Source organism: Podarcis pityusensis (assembly GCF_964106645.2).
Source record: "Podarcis pityusensis genome assembly, chromosome: Z".
NCBI classification, from domain to species: Eukaryota; Metazoa; Chordata; class Lepidosauria; order Squamata; family Lacertidae; genus Podarcis; species Podarcis pityusensis.
Genome location: NC_138044.1, coordinates 50337809 through 50361397, shown reverse-complemented (window position 1 = coordinate 50361397; position 23589 = coordinate 50337809). Strand labels below are relative to the sequence as shown.

Sequence of the window (23589 nt, the reverse complement as noted above, 5' to 3'; positions counted from 1 at the left end):
TTTAAATCTTCATTGCACAGCAGTAACTGAATGACTTAAAAAGACACAGAACCATGACTTTACCTGTGAGAGGGGAGAAGTAAACTAAAAGGTAGTTTTGGTTGCCCAGCACTTCAATGCATTTCTGATGTGGCTCAATAAAATTCCTACCTGGAAAGAGCAATAGAGAACCAACCACCCATTTGAAAAAGCCCACAAAGAAACAAGCTAAGGGGAAAAAGAATAAAAGGATAACTTGCAAAGCATCCTCTGATGGCCCACACATGGGTGCTTAGTGAACAACTGATCTTTGCCAGGGCACCGGTTGCACTGGTTTCATCTAGTGCAGAGCACTGCGCCCTCTGCCTGGGGCCCACAGACCTTGCTTCCTTCAACAGAGAGGGAAGGTGTAGCGAACCCTGAGGAGGCATATGTACCGCAGATGTTTTGGCAGATGGAAGAGGCCAGCGCAGTCATCAAGGTGCTACCTTTGGAGAAACAGCCTTTATTTAAAAGTATGTTGGTTGTGCATACAGTCAACATTACAATCATTTTTCATTGAGGTGAAATACAGGAAGATAGTTCTGAAAGGCAGTTTTGCTCAACTGATGGAGAAGGGAAAGGAAAATTAAGACAGAATCCAGCTGGAGCTTGGAGGGGACAATCCTGATGTGAATCAATTCCCATTTTCTTCTCCCCTTGGGTTTGTGTAAGAGAAGTTCCAGGTGGACTATACAATTAATTTTATAGGAGGTGAAAAGCCTGGTAGCTGCTTCAACATTCTATATGTCACTTGCTCTCTTTTCAGGCTGAAATGGCATTATTTTTTGTGCAGAGCTCCTGTAAGAGGCAAGTAAGGCAACTACAGAGAAAGCAGTTTAGCATAACATTATCCATACTCCTTCAAGAGCATCGTGCCTCTGTTGTAGGGCGGTGGCACACCCTGGATATCCAATAATCACCTTAATTTCTGCTTTCATTACTATATAAAACTTAAATTACTTGGTTTTTTAAAAAAAATATTTCCCATCTTAAAATGCATTATACATTTACAGTACTTAAAACTATTTGAGTTCTGAAGTTTAAAAGCGGGGAGGGAGGAATATGTTTGGGGGTCAAACACACAGCAAATCCCACTAGGAAAGGAGCTAGAATCAGTAGATTCATAGTGCAATTTTCTTAAAAAAGGAAAGAGAAAGAGAGAACACACAACGGCAACCCCTTTTTGTTTCTCAAATGTAAATGAACAAGACGAGGTTATTATACTGTACATGCAATAAGTTATAGCAAGCAAATGACAACAAAGTTGGAGAACTCTACAATTTTAAGCTGGTGACCAGAGCCAAAGGCAGAGGAAAATGGACACTGTGGATGCACATTTCAAAGTCCCGTAACTGTGGTGCTGGAGCAACTGCTGTCATGCCTTGTATTTCTGTTTCCCAGTCTCACTTATGACACAAATGTGCTGAAAGAGAGAGGGTAAAAGCACTGTGTGGATTAGGAGTTTAACAGCTAGGAGATGAACAAACGCTCTGCAGAGCCTGTTACCACTGAGTGTGACCAAGAAATAGGACCCAGGGGACATCTCCCACTAGGGCCTTCAACATGAGAGAAGCTCATCCCGTTCTTCATAAATACACTGGGGGCGTGAGGAACTGCCCCAGTAGATGCCCTAAGCAGAGCACCCTCTTTTTTGGAAGGAGAAGTGAGTGGAGGCATTGCTGCAGTCCTGGCATAGCTCCTTCCCTGCCCCAGCACGGGGTGCCTCTCTCTCTCCTCCAACACTGCCCAAAGAGTTGGCTCTGCATTTCTAGGGGGTCCTTCAAATAAGGGCCTATCCTTCCCACTATAAAGCCCTGTCACCATACACTTTCCTTTCTATGTTAGAATTGCCTTAGAATTCTTGGGATGCATTCAACGTAGGGCTATGTAACCTGCAGGTATAGAGCAGTATACAAATTTAATAAATAATAATAATAACAGTAAGTTCAATCAGCACAAAGATTTATTCTTCTGCAACACAACTTCCCCTCCTCCCTTCCTCCATGAGTCCCCTAAATCAGTTCTAGGGGTTTTCCCAACCCTCTGGAGAAGATCTGGGGAGGAGTGGGGGAGAAGCCCCATTTTGCTAGGGTAATCCTTTTGCTGACAGGAAGAGTTCACAGAATAACCACCATCTTATCAGCCACTAATGACTCCCAGGGTAAGTAGCTCTATTCCCTGCAGTGACAAATTATTTGGTGAATTTATTTCCAAATAACTAATCCTTCAGTTTTTAAAAGAATCCAACATTTCCAACTCTTGAAACTTGTATTTAGGAGCAACTGAGCGCTTCACAAGTCCTTGATTCTGAATTACTCTTTTCCAAATCAACTGCAACATTTCACATTCTTTTAGAATTGTATCCGAGACTAATTAATGTGTATAAATTTACCCCTCAAGGACTGACTACCCTTCTGTAAAATAATAAAAAAAAGGTAACGGAAAAGACCCCTGACAGCTCATGATAAAAAGAAATGGTGGAGAGTGAAGCACAGAACCTGTTAGTCTGAGAGACAGCAGCTGCAAACCCTGGACAAGCTGACACAGGAGGGGTGAAAAGGACAGTACTTTTTTTTTTTAATCTTCTGTTCTTATTTCTAGTTTAGGGAAAAAAATTACTGTGGTGTTGGTGGGGAAACACAACATTGTGAGAGAGGTTCATAAAATTAAGCTTGGAGTACAGAAAATCTCCCCTCAGCTCATAATACTTGAATTTCGGATCCCCTAATAAAACTGACAATAAATTCAGGACAGACAAAGAAGTAAAAGACTTCTTTACAAAACACATAATTAACTTTCCAAATACACAGCAACAGGATATGGGGATGGCAAGTAGCTCAAACAGCTTTAGAAGGGGGTTAGGCAAAGTCCATGGCAGTTCACCATCATAACCAGGTTCAGAGGCAGCGCATCTCTGAGTTACAGCTGCCTGGGGTGGTGAGAGGGGTGGTACCACAGCAGAAAAGGCCTAGTGCCTGGTGGGCTTCGCAGAAGGAAGCCTAGAGACAGACCACTGTGTGAAGCAGGGTGATGGAGAAATGGACCTTTCACTGACGAAGCTGCAGGGCTCCTTTTACCTCATTATCATCAGGAATGGAACCTGAAGGGGTAGTTATTCAGTCTAATTACAGCAAGCCACAAAATTATGATATTCTGTAACACTAGCATCAGCTTGGCTGCATGGATATTTAGAACAACAGAAGCTATGTCAGCTGTCTCACCTGCCCACCTTAGTAGATTCTAAAATGGCCATTTATTTTTTATTATTATTAATATATATATATATGTATATATATATAAAATTTATTATATATTTTATTATTTATTATATATTATTATTATTTATTATATATTTATTATATATATTATATATAATATAAATAACTACCTGACATTTAGAAGACATCTTAAGGCAGCCCTGTTCAGGGAAGGTTTTAATCTGTGATATTTTACTGTATTTTTGGTTTCTATGGAAGCCGCCCAGAGTGGGCGGGGTACAAATAATGAATTATTATTATTATTATTATTATTATTATTATTATTAATGTTTACATTCCACTTTCATAAAGTATACCAAGGAAGCTTACAACATACAAACTATAATAAAATATAAATATATATAAGAAAATAATTAAAAACATCAATAGAAATTCAGTAAATACTTGTTAGCCTTTTTTGCAAAAACTGCTTTGAGACAGGCTCTCTGCCCATCTCTCCTGGGAAATGTCACACTTGACCAGTAAGGCTTAAGGATATAGAATTGAGGTTGGAGGAGAACCTAAACTGCTGTTAGGTTAATGGGGTTGTTTGGGAGCCCAACGGATCTTGGTGGGAAATACAGGAAACAGCCCTTCTGCGTGGGGAGTGTGTGTAAGCCCCCTCCACCCCATTATGTGCCTGTAAAGTTTATGGCCAGCAGAGCCTGGGGTTCCCCAAGAGCAGAATACAGTGGTGCCCCGCAAGACGAATGCCTCGCAAGACGGAAAACCCGCTAGACGAAAGGGTTTTCCGTTTTGGAGGTGCTTCGCAAAACGAATTTCCTATGTGCTTGCTTTGCAAGACGAAAATGTCTTGCGAGTTCCTGCAGGGTTTTTTTTCCTCCCCCCCCCCCCTTTTCCCAAGCTGCTAAACCGCTTATCAGCTGATGGCTAAGCCGCTTATCAGCTGATCTTTAAGCCGCTTAACAGCTAATGGCTAAGCCGCTTATCAGCTGATCTTTAAGCCGCTTAACAGCTGATGCTAAGCCGCTTATCAGCTGATCTTTAAGCCGCTTAACAGCTGATGCTAAGCCGCTTATCAGCTGATCTTTAAGCCGCTTAACAGCTGATACTAAGCCGCTTATCAGCTAATACTGTAGCGCTAAGCGCTAAACCTCTAATGGGCTTGCTTCGCAAGACGAAAAAATCCGCAAAACGAAGAGACTCGCGGAACGGATTCTTTTCGTCTTGCGAGGCACCACTGTATGCGTCTGCCGAAAACCTCATTCTGGCATTTCTCTAGCCACCGGTAAAAGAAGCAAAGGAAATGTCGCACCAAGGGGAAGGGGGGCTGTGGCTCAGTGGCAGAGCATCTGTTTTGCATGCAGAAGGCCCCAGGCTCAATTCCCAGTTATGAATGGAAAAGACCTTCTGCCTTGAACCCTGGGAAGTTCTGTCAGTCAGCACTGAAAATACTGGTCCAGTGGTTTGACTCTGCATAAGCCAGTTTCCTACGTTCCTACTTGACAGTAAAGATCAGGCAGAAGGGGAGCAGGGGGGAGAAATACTCTAATTTATACAGAAGACAATCTTTGTTCATTACTTACATTTAGATCTCTGAAGTATTCATTGTAATCTAGAGCATATCCCACCACAAACTTATCTGGTACTTCAAACCCAACAACTGAAAAAGAGCCAGAATTCATCAGTATGTTAAATTTGGGCAATGTTTAGATAATCATATTACATTATCTGGATTATTCATAACCAGTTTCCTATTTGATAATGCTGCCTATTGGCATTGTTTAAAAAATGTAACAAGGATAAAACAGGGAGACATAAAACTGACAGTACATTTTGATACATGGAAAAGCTACACCATTGTCCAAAGGAGTGAGACAGTAGGGACTAGGTGGTAAAGGGTAAAGGTAAAGGGACCCCTGACCATTAGGTCCAGTCGTGGCCGACTCTGGGGTTGCGGCGCTCATCTCGCTTTATTGGCCGAGGGAGCCGGCGTACAGCTTCCAGGTCATGTGGCCAGCATGACTGAGCCGCTTCTGGCGAACCAGAGCAGCGCACGGAAACGCCGTTTACCTCCCTGCCGGAGCGGTACCTATTTATCTACTTGCACTTTGACGTGCTTTTGAACTGCTAGGTTGGCAGGAGAAGGGACCGAGCAACGGGAGCTCACCCTGTCACGGGGATTCGAACTGCTGACCTTCCGATTGCCAAGTCCTAGGCTCTGTGGTTTAACCCACAGCGCCACCCGCGTCACGGTAGGGACTAGGTGACAAGGCCCCAAATGAGTGGAAAAACACATACCACTGAAAGGAGTTAAATTATTGCAAAAGCTGCAATTTAAGCTGCAATCCTAAACACATTTAATAGGGAGAAAGCCCCACTGAACACAGTTTGGAGTAAATATGCCCAGGATTGCACCGTTACCCATTTCACAAGTCCTTCAGGTATCTCTACTTAAACACACTGCAAACCAAGTACAGTACATATCCACAGAGGCCAGGTCACTCTCCTTAATTCTGCTCCAGCTCCTATAATTCTTTTCTGTCCTCATTTATCCCTCCCATTTTGTAACATTACAGTTGTTCTTTAGGCCAGTGACTCCCTGCAGTCAAATTTCATCTACTTTCAATCTGAATATAGAGATTTTTACATTGTTTTAAAAATGTATATATTTTAAGGTGCACTGAGCTCTTCACTTACAGTCAGGACGGTATCCTACACTTCGAGGTGTTCTTTTGACCAACAAGCTGTTAAAAAGACCCCAAAGCAAAAAAAGTAAATTGTGGGTAGAAATTAACTCATGAAATGCACTCCCTGCTCCCTGCATGCCAAGCCTCTAAGTTCTGTACTCCCCCACTGCTATATCACAGTGGAAACACTGAATCTGGATTACAGTGGCAGTTAGAGGGTTCTTTCTACAGCCAAGTTTTAAGTGAGCATAAAGGCTGCTCTCCCCTTCAGGGATCACTGCCTTGCCGTGGCGAAGGGGCTTGAACAACTCAGAGAAGCTATGAGCTATGCCGTGCAGGGCCACCCAAGATGGACAGGTCATAGTGGAGAGTTTTGACCAAACATGATCCACCTGGAGCAGGAACCGGCGAGCCACTCCAGTATCCCTGCTAAGAAAACTCCATGGACAAAGACAACAGGCATATAAAAGTTATGACGCTGGAAGATGAGCCCCTCAGGTTGGAAGGCGTCCAACATGCTACTGAGGAAGAGCAGAGGACAAGGACAAGTATATTCAGAGCTGATGAAGTGGCTGGGCCAAAGCCGAAAGGATGCTCAGTTGCGGATATGCCTGGAAGCGAAAGGAAAGTCCAATGCTGTAAAGAAAAATATTGCATAGGAACCTGGAATGTAAAAACCATGAACTTGGGTAAGTTGGATGTGGTCAAAAATGAGATGGCAAGAATAAATATTGACATCCTGGGCTTCTTGACAGAGAACTGGGCCAAAACAAACAAGATGAATTTTAACAGGGAGAAATGTAAAGTATTGTACTTGGGCAAAAAAAATGAGAGGCACAAATACAAGATGGGTGACACCTGGCTTGAGAGCAGTACATGGGAAAAGGATCTAGGAGTCTTGGTTGACCACAAACTTGACATGAGCCAACAGTGTGACGCGGCAGCTAAAAAAGCCAAAGCAATTCTGGGCTGCATCAATAGGAGTATAGCATCTAGATCAAGGGAAGTAATAGTGCCACTGTATTCTGCTCTGGTCAGACCTCACCTGGAGTACTGTGTCCAGTTCTGGGCACCACAGTTCAAGAAGGACACTGACAAACTGGAACGTGTCCAGAGGAGGGCAACCAAAATGGTCAAAGGCCTGGAAACGATGCCTTATGAGGAACGGCTAAGGGAGCTGGGCATGTTTAGCCTGGAGAAGAGGAGGTTAAGGGGTGATATGATAGCCATGTTCAAATATAGAAAAGGATGTCACATAGAGGAGGGAGAAAGGTTGTTTTCTGCTGCTCCAGAGAAGTGGACACGGAGCAATGGATCCGAACTACAAGAAAGAAGATTCCACCTCAACATTAGGAAGAACTTCCTGACAGTAAGAGCTGTTGGACAGTGGAATTTGCTGCCAAGGAGTGTGGTGGAGTCTCCTTCTTTGGAGGTCTTTAAGCAGAGGCTTGACAACCATATGTCAGGAGTGCTCTGATGGTGTTTCCTGCTTGGCAGGGGGTTGGACTCGATGGCCCTTGTGGTCTCTTCCAACTATATGATTCTATGATTCTTGTCCCACATAGAGATTTCTCAGGAGACAGATGAGGTGATCAGGCACTCCCATTTCTTTAAGAACTTGCCATAGTTTGCTGTGGTCAACACAGTCAAAGGCTTTTGCATAGTCAATGAAGCAGAAGTAGATGTCTTTCTGGAACTCTCTAGCTTTCTCCGTAATCCAGTGCATGTTTGCAATTTGGTCTCTGGTTCTTCTGCCGCTTCGAAATCCAGCTTGCACTTCTGGGAGTTCTTGGCCCACATACTGCTTAAGCCTGCCTTGTAGAATTTTAAGCATAACCTTGCTAGCGTGTGAAATGAGTGCGATTGTGCGGTAGTTGGAAAAGACCCTGATGCTGGGAAAGATTGAAGGCACAAGGAGACGGGGACGACGGAGGACGAGATGGTTGGACAGTGTTCTCGAAGCTACCAGCATGAGTTTGACCAAACTGCGGGAGGCAGTGGAAGACAGGAGTGCCTGGCGTGCTCTGGTCCATGGGGTCACGAAGAGTCAGACACAACTAAACAACAAAGGCTGCACTTTGACCAATTGTGTATGAGGAGGAGCAGGCATTGAAAAGTATTCTCTTCCTCCTTCAGTGGTGCCAGAAGGGGAAATTCAGCACATCACCGTTCTGTGCCTGAAGCATCTCCCCCCTGCCTAGGCCCCTGCACTGCCATGAAACTTGTGCAGCAGAAAAGTGACTTTACCTATGCTCAAAATATACTGTGGACAGTGGGAGACTTTCCTCAAAATATACAGAATAAATAAAGAAGTTTGTTTAGGAAGGCAGAGTTAATCTGATAATTAAAGTTAAAAATTAGTATTTAAACTAGCTACTGAGTGAGATGCAAGAGTCATTGTACTAAGAACGCAGAAGGTCTACTAAGAGTAAGTATAATATGTGGGTGTTTAAGAGAGAAGTGATCCAAGATGACACTCATTTTTAGACCAAAAACTAAACTGTTAAAACCTTTTAATAAAGCAATTTCCCTTAGACTAGTTCTCTTTGTTATTCAGTCTTGAGCAGCTGAAGCATAGAGGTGGATTGAGAGCCCACTGCTTTTAACTATGGGCACCTTCATCACAAAGGCAATGATCAATATCCAGCACAAGCAATGGAGAAAAATTAACACCCCCAACCTTGCACTTATTAACTCCTAAACGTAACTGACCTCAAAAGGATACAAAAAGATGTGTAACTGTACCACCTTTTTTCATCATTCTGCAAAAGTTCCTGAGAAAGCAAATTGTAGCAAATGCAGGAATTAAACATACCTGGCTACTTTCACCATCTTTGGGTTGTACTGCTTAAGCAGAGACAGAAGAGTCTTCATTGTCTTACCAGTGTCAATTATATCCTGACATTTAAAACAAAAAGAGCCTTGTGAAGTGAAGCTGCAGCCAAGTACCTCTTACAGGTTCATAATCATACATACGGGGAGGAATAAAATTCAGGGTCATTTGGTGCTCATTTGTGTCTGTCAGTAATTATAAGGGGGGGGGGGTGAAGGGAACATATCTGCAAATGGATATGGTCCCAGAATTTGAAGTGCACACCAATACTTGATCAGCTCTTTACATGGTCTCCACAAGAACAAGAGCATTTTTGTGTAAAATATTAACAAGCCCCAGCTGAATTAAGTCACAATGCAATTAAGCAGAATCAGTTCAATAATGCATTCTTGGCTATCCATCTTAGTAGTAAAAAAAACTGCATGCGAATTAAGTGCTCGTACAAGAGAAATTGCTTTTTCTTTTGAGAGAGCTTTAATCCATACTTTAGCTTAGGGATAGTTTTTGTTCTGGAGTAAAATGGTGCTACATTATTTGTACTGGTTTCACAGCATTACCTCAAATCATACCTATTAAAAAAGGAAAATGTAAACTGTTGTACTTACTTCTACAATCAAGACATTCTAGGAGAAAGAGAAAAATAGAAACTCATGAGTAATTGCTCATGAATTTAATTAAGTCAACACTTGGTTTCCAATTTATATTTATCCAAACCTTTTCAGGATGCCTGTTTTTCATTTTTCATTTCCCTGATTAACCAGCACACAAATATAGGTGGATACTTCAACTATGAAGCAAACCAGAAGAAAATGGCTACAAAATTATGCCCTGTGGTTAAACGACTCAGGTTTCTACTGCTCTTTAGCACAAACTCAAAATCGAAAGTTTATCATAGTTCAGAAATAAAGTACCAATTTCAATGCAACAAGTTTCAGAACCAACTGAGGGGGCGGGGAAGCATTAGTACCAGAGGAAATACAACATGTGCCACATCCTATTCTTTCTAATGCACTGATATTGCTTAGCTAGTTTAGGCACCTTCTCAAGGGCAAGCTAACAACAACAAAAATATTGAACATTCATCATCAGAACAGCTTTGTAAAAATTAGGACGGCCCTGGATCAGTAGCAGAAGGTCCCAATCTCAATGCCTGGCTATCCAGGAGGGGCTGGAAATGTTCCATCTGAAACCCTGCCGAGAAATCACCAGTCAGGGAAGACCATCCTGAGCTTGATGGATCAATGGCCTGACTATGTATAAGGCAGTTTATAACTAGTGCCACATTAGAATTCAGAACAGGGAGTACTCATTCATATTTTCATGACTTGTCTTCATATTTAAAGTAGAGAGTGATTTAGAACTGAATCATGTACCTAAATGTGAATGTGCTATCTATCCATGAAGAAGTTGAGTAGGGGGTGAACCCCCCCAACCCCCACATAAACAAAGCCTAGAGGTTGCAGAGTGCAAGTAAGGGAGCACCCAAGGCCCTAGAGGCATCATTGGTATGGTCACTTGCAGACAGAACCTCAAGACATCCTGTGCAATCCTACATCTCTATATCTACTGGGAGGCACAATCGGAAGCCTTCTGTGAAAGCTTAGAGAATAACTGATAGCAGGGGTGGGGTTAAGGTTTTCAAAAATTTTGTATGATCCTTATAGCATTACTTGCTACTGTCATTAATATTTACTGTTAGAAGTGAAATGTTTCACACCTTACATGACAAATGAAAGTTGAATGTCTTGACAAGCAGCTCTGTTTGTAAGGCAGAACCAGGAGAGGGGAGACGTAACAGAATATTGCAACAGCCTTTGGGGGACATTTCTTGCTCTATACAGCAGTAGGCACAAAATAGAGGATGAGATGAATGCTGCTATTAGACAGAAGCAGCACTACAAAGAAGACAAGATGCACTTCAGAAGATGTTCGAGTGCAGGAGTGGGGAACCTGTGGCCCTCCAGAGACTGTTGGAATCCAACCCACATCAGCCACTGCCAGCACGGCCAACTGTCAAGGATGATCACAAGGAGTTGTAATCCAGCAGCATCAGGAGGGGCACAAGCTCCCCACCCCAGAATTATATTTTAAGAAGTCTTATCTTCTCAATACTGTAAAGATAAGGGGAAGGGCTCAGTGGTAGGGCAGCTGCATTGCATGCAAAAGGCCCAAAGTTCAACACCCTCCAAGCCCCTCCAGGGTCAGGTTGGTAGGTGATCAGGTGACTGCAGTGGCGTAGTGTGGGTTGTCAGCACCCGGGGCAAGGCAAGTAATTTGCGCACCCTAACCCGTGGATTTGCGCCCCCTAACCCTAACCCCCAGATGTTGCGCCCGGTGCGGCCGGCCCCCCCTGCACCCCCCATGCTACGCCACTGGGTGACTGGAAGAGACTCTTTGCTGCCAGATATCCTGCAGAACCATTGCTAACTGGAGCAAACAATGCTGGGTTAGGGGGACAAATACACATACCACATTGGAGATACAGTGGTACCTTGGCTTACATACGCTTCAGGTTACATACGCTTCAGGTTAAAGACTCTGCTAACCCAGAAATCGTGCTTCAGGTTAAGAACTTTGCTTCAGGATGAGAACAGAAATCGGGCTCTGGCGGTGCGGTGGCAGCTGGAGGCCCCATTGGCTAAAATGGTGCTTCAGGTTAAGAACAGTTTCAGGTTAAGAACGGACCTCCGGAACGAATTAAGTACTTAACCTGAGGTACCACTGTATTGCAGGCTCGGTTCCATACCACCACAATAAAGCTAGTATTGCAATAAAGCAAGTCACACTTTTTGTTGTTGTTGTTTCCATTTGGATATAAAAGCTATGTTTACACTATGCTGTAGTCTAGGCAAGGGGCCCCTGCAACCAAGGGCAGGAGGAGAAAAACCCAGCCCCAGCCCTGGCCAGCTCCACTGCTGTGGCCAGAAGGGGGGGGGGCTTTCTTCCACTGGAAGTGAGTGTCAGGACTGGTCGTTGTCCTCTTCAGATCACCACACAAACACTTCTTGTTCTTATATAACTTTTTATTGCGTATTAACAAACTTATAAATGGTTCTTATCTTTAACTACTATTCCTCAGAGTCACTTCTTTCAGATACCTTCTGAGCTCTGCTTCTCCGTGACCAGCCACCCTCAAAATGGCGAAGGCGCCTTTCCCTTCGTTTTCCCGCTCTTTTTTCTAACCTCCTGGCCAGAGCTGGCCGGTATCTCCCCTCCTCCCAATCTGAGCTAGAACTGAACCCTTGCCTTTCCTGGGAACAGCCGGTTCTTCCCGGTTGTTCCTCTTGCTCCCTTCTATTAGATTCACTGCTCTCCTTCCCCCCTTGGGGAATGCTTTCTCCCTCTGGGAAACTGGAAACTTCTAACTCTTCCCTGACAGTGAGTGGGCTGCCTGCAGCTGCACCCTGGTCCTCGTAAAGAGCAGTATCTGCGGAGTGCAACAAAGTGAGGCGCGATGAAAGGAGGCATGCCTGCAGTCTGACCTGCAGCTTCCTGTGTCCCTTTGAAGATGTATCAGACTGCAAGAGCTAATCCTAGAAACAAAAGTGTCAGGGGAAATAAAAAACTTGAAACCTGAACCAATAAAATGCCACAAATAAACATAATATGCCTACATCTGTGCCAGGCATATTCTGTTCACAGGTTGCACTTCACTGATTCAGATTTCAAGTCTTATACTTTGGTTTTTAAAATTGTTTCCTTGACTTGATTACTGTAGCATTATGTTTCTTTGGTCACAGTTGTCTCCTTTTATACTTCTAAAGTAACAAGACTCCCGAAGAGTATTTGCAGTTTACTTTTTTCAAATTTAGATTGCCTTCCACAAACAGACTTTGCAGCATGGAACACTGGAACAAAAATGAGGGAAATTGCTCCTAAGGTGTTGCATGCAGTTGATATGGCCATGTTCTATTATAATGTTTCTTAGTAGCAAGTGCTACCATTTACAAAAGACAACATAAGCCACATCCGTCAGTGGCTACTTGATCAAAACAATAGTCTTGCCTAGTCCTCATTCCTGCAGTGACTCTCAGGTGCCTCTGGGGACTTACAAATTGGGCATGAGGATAATAACCTTCCCCAGATTTTGTCCCCAGCATCTGGTATAGAGAGCTCTGCTGCTTCTGTATAATGAAGTTCTACTTCACTATAACAGCTAATAGGAATTGATGTGTTTTTTCTCTATGATTTTTTTTAAGCCCCTAAGGAAGGGGCAACAAAAACATACACAGCAATTGTGCTGTTGCAAAATACAGCCAGCGAGAGAAGAAGACCTTGCAACCTGGTGCATGTGCACTCTCACCTTTATTTGCATTTCACAGAATGGATTCAATTGTGCTCTGTCTTTAAGTGTAACTAATTGGTGATGGAAAATTAGTAGCATACAAAAGTGCTTCACAGAAATTTCCGTATCTCTCTATCTATCTATCTATCTATCTATCTATCTATTTATCTATCTCTATCTATCTATATATCGCCATTTATTACATACCTTGCCAGTCAAGGTTGAGAGGTCATCCCCACCAATTACCTTTATATCACCAGTGGACTGGTCATTCTGATTTTAGAGAGAAAAGAAAAAGAAAGGGTTTGGAGGAGAATAATAATAAAGTGAATCTTCACTAAACACAAAAACAAACAAACAAACAAACCAAAAGCCCTACTCGAAAAATGAAGCTTTTAAAAAGTTTGTAAATACTGGCTGGCAACATTCACCATACAACAGAGGAAGAGGAAAATTTTCCCAATCCTGCACAGAATAAGGCTCCCTCTTTCTTCTTCTTCTTCTTCTTCTTCTTCTTCTTCTTCTTCTTCTTCTTCTTCTTCTTCCTCCCATCAGGTTATTTTTCAGAAATGTGAACTCAAAGTGAGCTACAAAGACAGGAGTGCTTCTCCCCCACCTTGACTAAGCCTCTTAAAAATGAACATAAAACATCACTCCCACCCACAGTAGAACATAAAGCTGTCTGTCTGGAAGAGACAGTCAAGGATGTACCAGGGACTAAAAAGGCGATTGACAGAATGGATAGCTGAAAGTACATCTACATTATTTTAAAATATGAGGACATACCAAAGTGTAAAGGTACAAAACATCTAGAAAAGAAGGCACTTAATGTTTCCATTTGTAGTTTTAAGAAGAAGGAAGCTGTCATACTTGTATCTGTGCTTTTGACAGCAAACAAGAATTGCCTTTAAAAATTGATGTCTAAAAAGAAATATACTATCACTCATGTGATGTCAATACCCTACTTTGTAAACTTGCCTAATCCCAACCCTCAAAACTCTGTAAACAATTTAATTTCTAATTTCACAGACAACTCAAGCAAATTATAAATTTATGTTTCCAATTAGGTTGTTTCTACTTATCTCCCCTCCTTTTTGTGTACTTTAATCAGGTCCTTAGTTAAGGGGAATGGGATCACAGAAGTATAGTGCCCTGATCACAGAAATAATATACTCCATATGTGCTTTTCAAATTCGTAGTTTAAGTTTTTCTTATATGACTTTAAACTCCTAAGTATTTTCTGTTTCCTCAATGATAAATGTTACACTGAACAATCACCTACCTTCTTAAAGTAAAAGAAAAACCTTTAATAATCAAAAAATAAAACCAAGCACATAATTTCCAAAAGCAAGTTGTTATCCTCCTTGGACCTAAGCCTCAGCTAAATGTTAACATCAATGGTATTCCTCATAGAATCACAGAACTGTAGAGTTGGAAGGTGTAGGATGTAAAAATGTATTGCAGTCAAATACAACATTCCCACAATGCACATGCAATGTATCACTCAGGAGAAAACTTGCTAGTTCCTCCTGAGCTGGGACAGACTTCCTTTGCATGTGACTTAGTGTTGGTGTGGTCTGTTCTTGGACAGATGAGCACATGGCCTCCATGTTCCGCCTTTTTTGTTTTCCATTTTTTGTGTTCCTAAGAGTTAGGAGAAGTGACTGCTGAATCGCAGCCACTTGAGACTATTTCCCTTATGGGATAGTTCACATTGTTATAGGCTGTTCTGTAAATTAAGTCTGCCTTCAGGGATCTTATTGTGAACTGGATGATTGTAAGTAAACTAATTTTATGTTAACTTTAATCATATGGTTGTGTCTATTCTTTTAGGAGGGATATAAAAAGGAAAACCAGGAATCCTAAATAGTGAGGCTTAGACAAGCCTGCAACTAGCTAACTGCTGTGTAATTTAAAAGGGAGATTGTTTAACAACTCTGCTAAGTTATGGAACTTGCTGATGCAAGTTAGGAAGGATATAATAAAAGAATATATCCCCTCAAACATCCCCACAGAAGGGAACTCCAAGAGTCATGTAGCCCAACCCCCCACAATGGAGGAATCACAACTAAAGAATCCCTGTCAGATGGCTATCCAACCTCTGCTTTAAAACCTCCAGCGCCATTTGAATAGGACATGGAAGATGCAGCAGGCTTGTTTGCTCCTATTCCAGAAGGCAGAACCAGAACCAGCAGGTTCAGATTACAAGAAAGGGGACCCTGACACAACATTAGGAAGAACATTGTGACAGTAAGAGCCGTTCAACAGTAGAACAGGCAGCCTTGGAAGGTGGCAGACTCTCCTTCATTGGTGCTTTTAAACAGTGGTTGGATAGCCATCTGCGTGAGCGACTGCAGACACACTTACGCAATAGCTCTTCAGCCTGATGAAGTCAACGGTCATAGGGATAGACTTGTCACTGTTTCGATTCAGGGCTTTGATATAATCCAGCAAGTCAGCAAAGAACTTGTAGCCCCCTTTAAGTACACAGAGAGCCACGATGTGATGCCCTCCCATACTCTGCATGATTTCTCGTGCCAGTCTTTCTGTTCTGTGGAAAGAGAAACAAACTAATTTGCCACACCGAGCCCAGTGCCAGGTCTCTCTCTCTCTCTCTCTCTCTCTCTCTCACACACACACACACTTATTTGTACCATTTCTAAACCAGCCTTCCTCCAAGGAGATTCCAGGGCATATACAAATCCATATCATAAGAATAATAAATTACAACATAAAAATATAAAACTATTCCAAAAGACTAACAGTCAGAACATGAGTTAAAATCAAACTGCTACTCTAAGGCCTGCCCAAAAAGATGTGTCTTCACACCACATGGAAAACTCAGTAAGAAAGATGTCAGCCATAGTTCTGGAGAGAGGAGAAAAAATATATGCAGATGGGGCCTTAAGACTATTAAGACTCTTCCCCACACAACTGCCCACTGAGTAGAAATCACCAGTGGGATCGCAAGAAGGTTGTCCCAATAAGATTTCAACACCCAGACTGACAAGTAACAGGAGAGGCCCTCCTTCAAGGACTTGAGACTGAAAATTATTCTCATTATATCATGTTATTATTCACCCCCACTGGCTTGGACAAACCATGGTAAGCATTCATGCAAAGATAAAGCCAACAGAGCATCTTTCCCTGATATTGTATTTATCTCCCATCTGACAAAATAGGGCTATTTACTGGTCAGTGACATTTCTGCTTTTTCTCACTTGTCAAGGTTAATCTAATAGCAGTACTGCCAAACTCCCTTGATTTTACAGGGCAGCATGTGCCAAAGTAAATCTCAGTCTCTGCCTAGTTACTGGACAACTTTCAAAAGATATGAAGCATACAGGTCTTCAGAAGGTAAATTAAATCACTTTTTAAAGCATACTGCAGCTTGGATTAGTAAGGCACCAACAATACACTCCGGAAATTCAGAAACAAGGAAACAGAAAGCTGTTCAAATTTTTAAAGTTCTGTGCTTTCAAGATTTATACACCAGTGTGTCAGTGAGGAAACTTGTTACCTCATATATACACATGCACACACTTAATTTACAGTATGTCCTTATATCCCTTTTCTCGTTAACATATGAATTATGGGCAAATTACCTGTCTTTTTATGGGTCAGGAACTGGTAACAATTTGCTAGAGGTGCAGAAAATTAGAGCAATGGTTCCCAAGCTTCACCACCCCCTTAGACCACCTCAAAATTGCTGATGGACCACATAAGGATTTTTGTTTGCTGTAGCAATGGTAATGTACTCCACTAGAAGCCATTTGATTTGCAATTGCATTTTTACTTCTTATATATTGTACTTTTTGTATTACAAATTAAAACCCAATATAAGAATTAAAAGACACAATAAAAATACTATTACGAATTAGTATCAATATTTAATGTGATGGATGTGCCATCTCTTGTCTTCAGCCACAATCTACATAAATGCTGTGGACAGGCTGAATGGAGCAGTCATCCGCAGACCACAATTTGGGTTCCACTGAACTAGGAAGTCCAACCCAGGAGGAGCTGTGTGCTCCTCAGAGCATTGTGTTGCTGGCATAGGAGAAGTTCCCTTCCACAGCAACTGCCTTTACTGTGTACAGAGGCAATTTATCTACACTCCAGTAAACCAGACACTGCTTCCAAGCAAGCTGCAAGAGCCACCATAAAGTAAAACCTCCTTAGAACAAACATGCAGAGGCTTGCATGCAAATAATCATTTTTGAATATTGCTGAGAGTAAAACAAACCTGTCCATAATAAGGCCATGAGGAATATATACTTTTTCCAAATCTTCTGCATAATGTTTTGGTATGCAAAACAAGTCTAGGTCATATCCTTGTTCATCATCTCCAATCTAAAAGGAAAACAGAAAAGGTGAGGTCAGGTACAATGTGTTACATATCCTCCCAGAGAACAAAAATATATTAAAAAGCCTCATAATCTGGGATTACTCAAAAATTCAAAGCTATAATCTATTGGCAGAGTGTATGTTTTGCCTGCGTGAGGCTCCAGGGGGCTTCAACTATGGTATTTCCAGTGAAAAAGATATCGGGGAATGGATTTTATTCTGTTAATTAGCTTTGAGATGAAGGAAAACTATTTTGATGCAAAGATAGTTTGTGCAGTTGGGGGTGGGTTATCCTTTATAATGGAAAAATGGGAAAAGTTAAATAAAAATAATATTGAGAAAATATCATCTAAGGACTAGGCAAGGCAATGAAAACTTTCAGAGCTATGGAAGAGTCAGTGGGATCAATAGAGGACAATGGTGCACCATTTCTGACTTGAATCCTCAAAATACATGACAGCAAAGCTCCACAGCAGAGCATGCAAGTACAGTTTTCTCCTCCCCACCCTCCAGCAAAGAGGGCTCCTCCAGGAAGGCAAGCTGAATGATGTATATTTGCTGCTACTCATGGGTTTATCTGCCACCACAGCCTTCACATCCTACTCAGAGACTCATTGACTCTGGGAGGAATGCACCAGTTGAAAACTGCAGACAACTACAATCTCCTCCCATCTTTGAACTGGGAATCGTGATTCTGCTACAGGCAAACTTTAGCACCAAGAGAATGCTGGGCACTGCACAGAACGCACAGCTGACCAGGGACCAGGGAGAGAAAGTGGGGAAGGGTTGAGGGGAATCAAGTGGCAGGGGAAGAAGTAGTTTGGGAGAGGCTTTGGGGAAGAAGTAGACTCTGAGGAGGACAATACAGTATTTGTGATTAGGTATTATGCTGAGGTGGCAAGAATACACAGAGGAACTATACCAGAAAGAAATGGATGTCCCGTACACCCCAGGTAGTGTGGCTGCTGACCTTGTTTTCCCTGTAGTGATGTACGGAAGTGAGAGCTGGACCATAAAGAAGGCTGATCGCCGAAGAATTGATGCTTTTAAATTATGGTGCTGGAGGAGACTCTTGAGAGTCCCATGGACTGCAAGAAGATCAAACATATCCATTCTTAAGGAAATCAGCCCTGAGTGCTCACTGGAAGGACAGATCGTGAAGCTGAGGCTCCAATACTTTGGCCACCTCGTGAGAAGAGAGGACTCCCTGGAAAAGACCCTGATGTTGGGAAAGATGGAGGGCACAAGGAGAAGGGGACGACAGAGGACAAGATGGTTGGACAGTGTTCTCGAAGCTACAAAGAGTCTGACCAAACTGCGGGAGGCAGTGGAAGACAGGAGTGCCTGGCGTGCTCTGGTCCATGGGGTCACGAAGAGTCGGACACGACTAAACGACTAAACAACATTATGCTGACCCTTTCAGTTCCCACATTTCTGAGGCTTTTTTGAAAACAGCAACAACAGAAGGTTTTTTTTGGAGGTGGAATTTGATTTAAAAAACCTAAAAGTTTGAGAAAAAGCCAGGATACTCTACTACAAGCAGCTCCTAAAATAATATAACCCCAAGATATCAAAAACAAAACACTGCTCGGAATGTTTAAAATATGTTAGAGAATACTGAAAACCTCAGTTTCAAACAGCAGTAAGTGACTAGACCTTATTAGTCCTAGAGATACATTTGGCGACTTTTAAAGGCATGGAGAGGTGCATGTTCCCCTTATCAAAGCTAAGATCAACATACTGATTATGTGTGTGTGGTTTTTTAATTGCTTCTGCTACCAACCACACTTGGCTGTCCTGTATGCTACTGAGCAGCAATACAACTAAAGAATCCCTCGTTGTGAATTATAGTCTCATGAGAAACATTCTGCAGGTAGAAACAACTAATTTGATTGCAGCAGCAAGCCAGATGCACTTTTATGCAATGGCCTTGAGAGGAACACCATGCTCCTTTGCCTCTTCATAAACCAATTGGTTAACACCCACATGGCAGAAAGAAACTGAACCCGGCTTGTGATAAATAGATGCTGAAGATGTGTCTTAATGTTCCACGGAGACTGTAGCACTTGGAACAGAACAGCCTTCCCCAAACTGGTACCCTCTAGTCAAAAACACCTGAAGGGCTAGAATAAAATATGCTGCAGCAATCCATAAACAGCAAATGTTTAGATTTATCAGAAGGCTTGTGCAGAACCCTGTTGGCTCTGTATTTATTATTAGGTTCCTCAAATAACATTTTCTCATCTTTCCACTGAACTGAGCATTTCAGTTCATCTGCCAGAGATAGAGGTTCTATCAGTGGGCATTACTGGTGTCTGGAAGACCCCAGATTGGGTTCCCCTACTTGCAGTGCCTACTATGAGAGGATTTATTTATTTATTAAAATTTCTATACTGCACTTCAGCAGAGGATCACAGGTGAAGGGCCAAATACATAACATAGTAAAGAACAAAAACAACAATTCAAAAGGCTGTAGATTGCTAAACTAGCCAAGGCCTTGGGAGAAGAGGAATGTTTTTGCCTGGCACCTAAAGATATATAATGAAGGTGCCAGGTGAGCCTCCCTTAAATGCCACAAACAAGGAGCCACCGCAGAAAAGGCATTCTCATGTTGTGGCTTTCTGGACCTCTCATGAAGGAGGCACACAAAGAAGGGCCTCCGATTATGATCACAGGGTCCGGGTAGGCTCATATGGGGAGAGGTGGTCCTTGAGGTATTGCAGTTCTGAGTCAAAACACAGCACTTTTAACTGAGCCTGGAAAATAATTGGCAACTGGTGCAGTCGGGCCAGGATTGGTGTAATATGCTCAAACTGGCTTGCCCTGGTGAGCAACCTGGCCACTGAATTCTGCACCAAGTTTCCAAACCGTCTTCAGAGGAAGCCTCACATATAATGCATTACAGCAATCAAACCTAGAGGTTACCAGAGCATAGACAACAGAAGTAATGTTCTGAATCCAGGGAGGATTTCTTGGCTGAGTGGTTTCACCACTGCCTCCTTGAAGCGGGCAGGGACCACCTCCTCCTCTCGCAAGACGGTATTAACCACTTCCCTGGCCCAGCCAGCTGTCCCTCCCCTGCTAGTTTCTATCAGCCAGGAGGAGCAAGGGTCCGGAGCGAAAGCGAGTGCCCTGACCGATCCTAGCACCTTGTCCATGTCTTCGAGCCTTACTAACGGAAACTCATCCAACACAACAGGACTAGACTGTGCTCTGGACACCCCTCGAGATTCATCTGCTGTTAACAGTGGCGTCAAGATCCTGGCAGATGTAATCAGTTTTATCCAATGCTTTGCAACCAAATCACAGTGAGCTACTGTCTGTTCTCCCACCTCCTTTGCTCCCAACTGTAAAAGGCCCGGTACTACCCAGAAAAGCTCTGTACTGGACAGCACAGCGAGGAGGCATACTTTGCTATCATTCACTGCCACTAAGTAAGCTTGATGATGATCGCTCGCCAGTGTTCAATTGCATTCCACTGGAGTTTTCATTCATTTGCGTTCAAGCCGCCTCCAAGCTTGTCTATGCCCTAAGCTCCGCAGTATATCAGGGAGCCAAGCTCCTTGCATAGAACTTGACCAGCGTTAAACAGCAACTGATCAATCCAGACTTTTGTACCCCTTCAATTCAAGAAGTAGGAGTCAGGCAGTGGTAGCGGTTCCTCTATGAACATCAGTTTAGAAAGCCTGGGTTCAAATGATAACATAAAAGATGCCATGTTGCTGACATTTCAAAGTATTTCACCAGAGGAAACTTTGGGGTTCCCTGACTTGTGGTGATGCCTCTCTCTCTCCCTACTAAATCTGGCTTTTGACACCCCACCTTAATTCTACCCCTCAAGTTATAATTATAATATAATAATATAATATAATATGTATAAGTATAAGTATTGTATACAGTTGTATACTGTATACTTATGTATTGCAGAAAGAAAGAATAACTATCCTGAGATGAGGAAAACTGAAATTCAAAATCCACTTTCATAGTAAGTAAGGCATTGGGTTAATTTAATGAGAAATGTTCATACTTATGGTGTTGTCTTATCCAACTGAACATGCTGACATGTTCAGTTACAGAAATCAGTTGGAGTCCTTTTTATTTGCATCAAACCCAAATATGGCTAGCTCAAGCTAATGAAGTCAAGGACACAAAAGAAACATATTTCAGAACTAGACTCCTTGAACAGGAAATTACTCATCTTCACATGTGCTTGGTGAGCACAGTCCTATGCACATTTACTAGGAAGTAAGCACCACTGAGTTTAATAGGTTACACAGCACAATCCTAACCATGTAAATGCAGAAGTAAGTCCTACTGAATTCAGTGGGGCTTACTCCCAGGCAAGTGGGTTTAGGATTGCAGCCCAAATGTGTCTAAGGCTGCAACATTAAACCACTTACCTAGAAATAAGCTGATTGACCTCAGTAGGCCTAATTTTTTCTTTTTCTTTAAGAACACAAAAAATAGTTGCATACTTTTGTAGATATTAACTCTGGCAATATCCATATATAAACAGATAAATTATTGTAATGGTTTGATGCAAAAGGCATAACTTGAGATGAAGGCATTCTGAATATGCCCAGAAACCTGATTCTTTATTTATACCTCAAAAAATCATCCCTAGTATATTAGAAATACAGATTATGGTCAGGGTCATGAGTGCTTGTACAAGTTAAGACTTCTATCCCTTATCAGTAACACTACTGAAAAACATCGTTTCCCCCCTTTAAAAACCTCTTTTTCCTTGAGACACCAAATGACTATCCCCCCTCCACTTTAAACTCTTCAACCCTCCCCAGATTAACCTCCAGTTTAAAGCCATTCACCTTCTCCTTCCTTCCTCTTTGAACCCTATTAGCTGGGGGTACATATTAATTCCCCCAACTCTCTGAATGTAACAAAATCTTTTTTCCTTCTGTTCCAGGTTATCATTCTCCTCTCCAGAGTTTCCTGAGGAGGCGCTAACCCTGCCCTCCCCCAGCACCCCTTCAAAAGTAGGGATGTGGGGAGGAGGGCTGACCCTGGTCCAAATCAGCCTCCCCAAATTCAGCCGCACAACCAACTGGACGCTCCTTCGCCTGCCCTGCCTTGAACAAAACATGCCTCTCCCCTTTTGGGCTCTGCAGCCACAGCTGAAACCCTCCAAGGCTTCACTCCCAAAGGCAGCACACTTTTCCTATGTCAACCAACTGCCCCTTAACAAAACCTGGAATTACGGTATATAGCCAGATTCTTAGAAATGCTGGTGGTGTGCCTCTTTATCTGTTTGAGTGTTTTAAACTTCTTGTACATTATAATGCATTGCAATCATCCCCTTCCCCTGATTTTAGAGTTTTATCACATTTTGTAAACCGATCTGAGGCTTTTAAATGTGTTTTTCTCTTTTTGGGGGCCATCAATTGGTGTATGAATTTTATGAAATAATATATGCAAACCATCACAATCATTTTGGGGGTGGCGTGTGGAGGGGATAACTGCGGGGGAGGTGGAGGTCCACAAGGGCCTCTTCCCCCTACCTCCTTTTAAGCGGACCCCACATCTCCAGACACCCTCCGGGCCCGCACCGCAGGCTCCAGGCCCCCTGCCCTTGGCCTTCCAGCACCTTCCCAGTTATGGGTCCCCCACCCCAGCTACCCACTTGGCGGGGGGGGGGGGGGAGAAAGCCCCGATGCCCCCATGCCTTGCAGGGCGGGGGTTTGAGGGTCGCCCCCCCGCCTCATGTGGGGCTATGTCCGCAGCCCCCCGTCCCAGCCCCCTCCCCTCTCGGCCCCTCACCACGATGCAGGCGGCGCTGGCGCGGGGGTGACCGCTGTGCCCGGCCATGGCGGCGTGGGAGGGAGCGGCCGGCCGGCCGGCGAGGCTCTCCTCGGTCCCTCCTCGGTCGCGGGGCTCCGGCAGCGGGGAAGGGCTGCTGGGCGGCTGCCGGCGCGGCGGTGCGGAGAGACGTCCCGGAGAGAAGAGAGGGAAGAAGGAGCGGCGCGCTGGCGGGCGGGCGGGGGGGGGGGCGGCAGCAACCGCCTCAGCCCAGCCCAGCGCTGCTCGTGAGGAGGCCGCCTCCCGCGACGCCCGCCGCGCGCAACATGGCCGCCGCCGCCGCCGCCGCCGCCAAGGGAGGGGGGTGCGGGGGCGCCGTCGCCTCAAGGCCTGACGAGAAACAAGCCTGTGGGATGTCACCCCCATAGGTCTCCACATAAG

General features: G+C 43.4%; 1 protein-coding gene and 1 long non-coding RNA gene across 3 annotated transcripts; one reads left to right on the top strand and one right to left on the bottom strand.

The window, feature by feature from the left end:
- Positions 1-464: 464 nt before the first annotated feature.
- HPRT1 (hypoxanthine phosphoribosyltransferase 1) lies at positions 465-23589 on the bottom strand. Of its 2 annotated transcripts, XM_080990419.1 has the most exons (9): positions 23170-23589; positions 17294-17400; positions 15415-15598; positions 13255-13320; positions 9368-9385; positions 8745-8827; positions 5940-5986; positions 4826-4902; positions 465-1444 (listed from the first exon to the last, which is right to left on the bottom strand). In XM_080990419.1, the coding sequence occupies exons 1-9, from the start codon at positions 23584-23586 to the stop codon at positions 1397-1399; spliced, it is 1047 nt and encodes a 348-aa protein (XP_080846545.1). In that variant the 5' UTR covers positions 23587-23589; the 3' UTR covers positions 465-1396. The 2 variants fall into 2 exon arrangements, with proteins under 2 accessions (XP_080846545.1, XP_080846546.1); XM_080990420.1 differs by lacking the exons at positions 465-1444; positions 4826-4902; positions 5940-5986; positions 8745-8827; positions 9368-9385 and adding an exon at positions 9416-10595.
- LOC308468315 lies at positions 11643-13146 on the top strand. The gene is made up of 2 exons (XR_013981558.1): positions 11643-11734; positions 12160-13146. It is a non-coding gene; the product is annotated as an uncharacterized lncRNA (long non-coding RNA).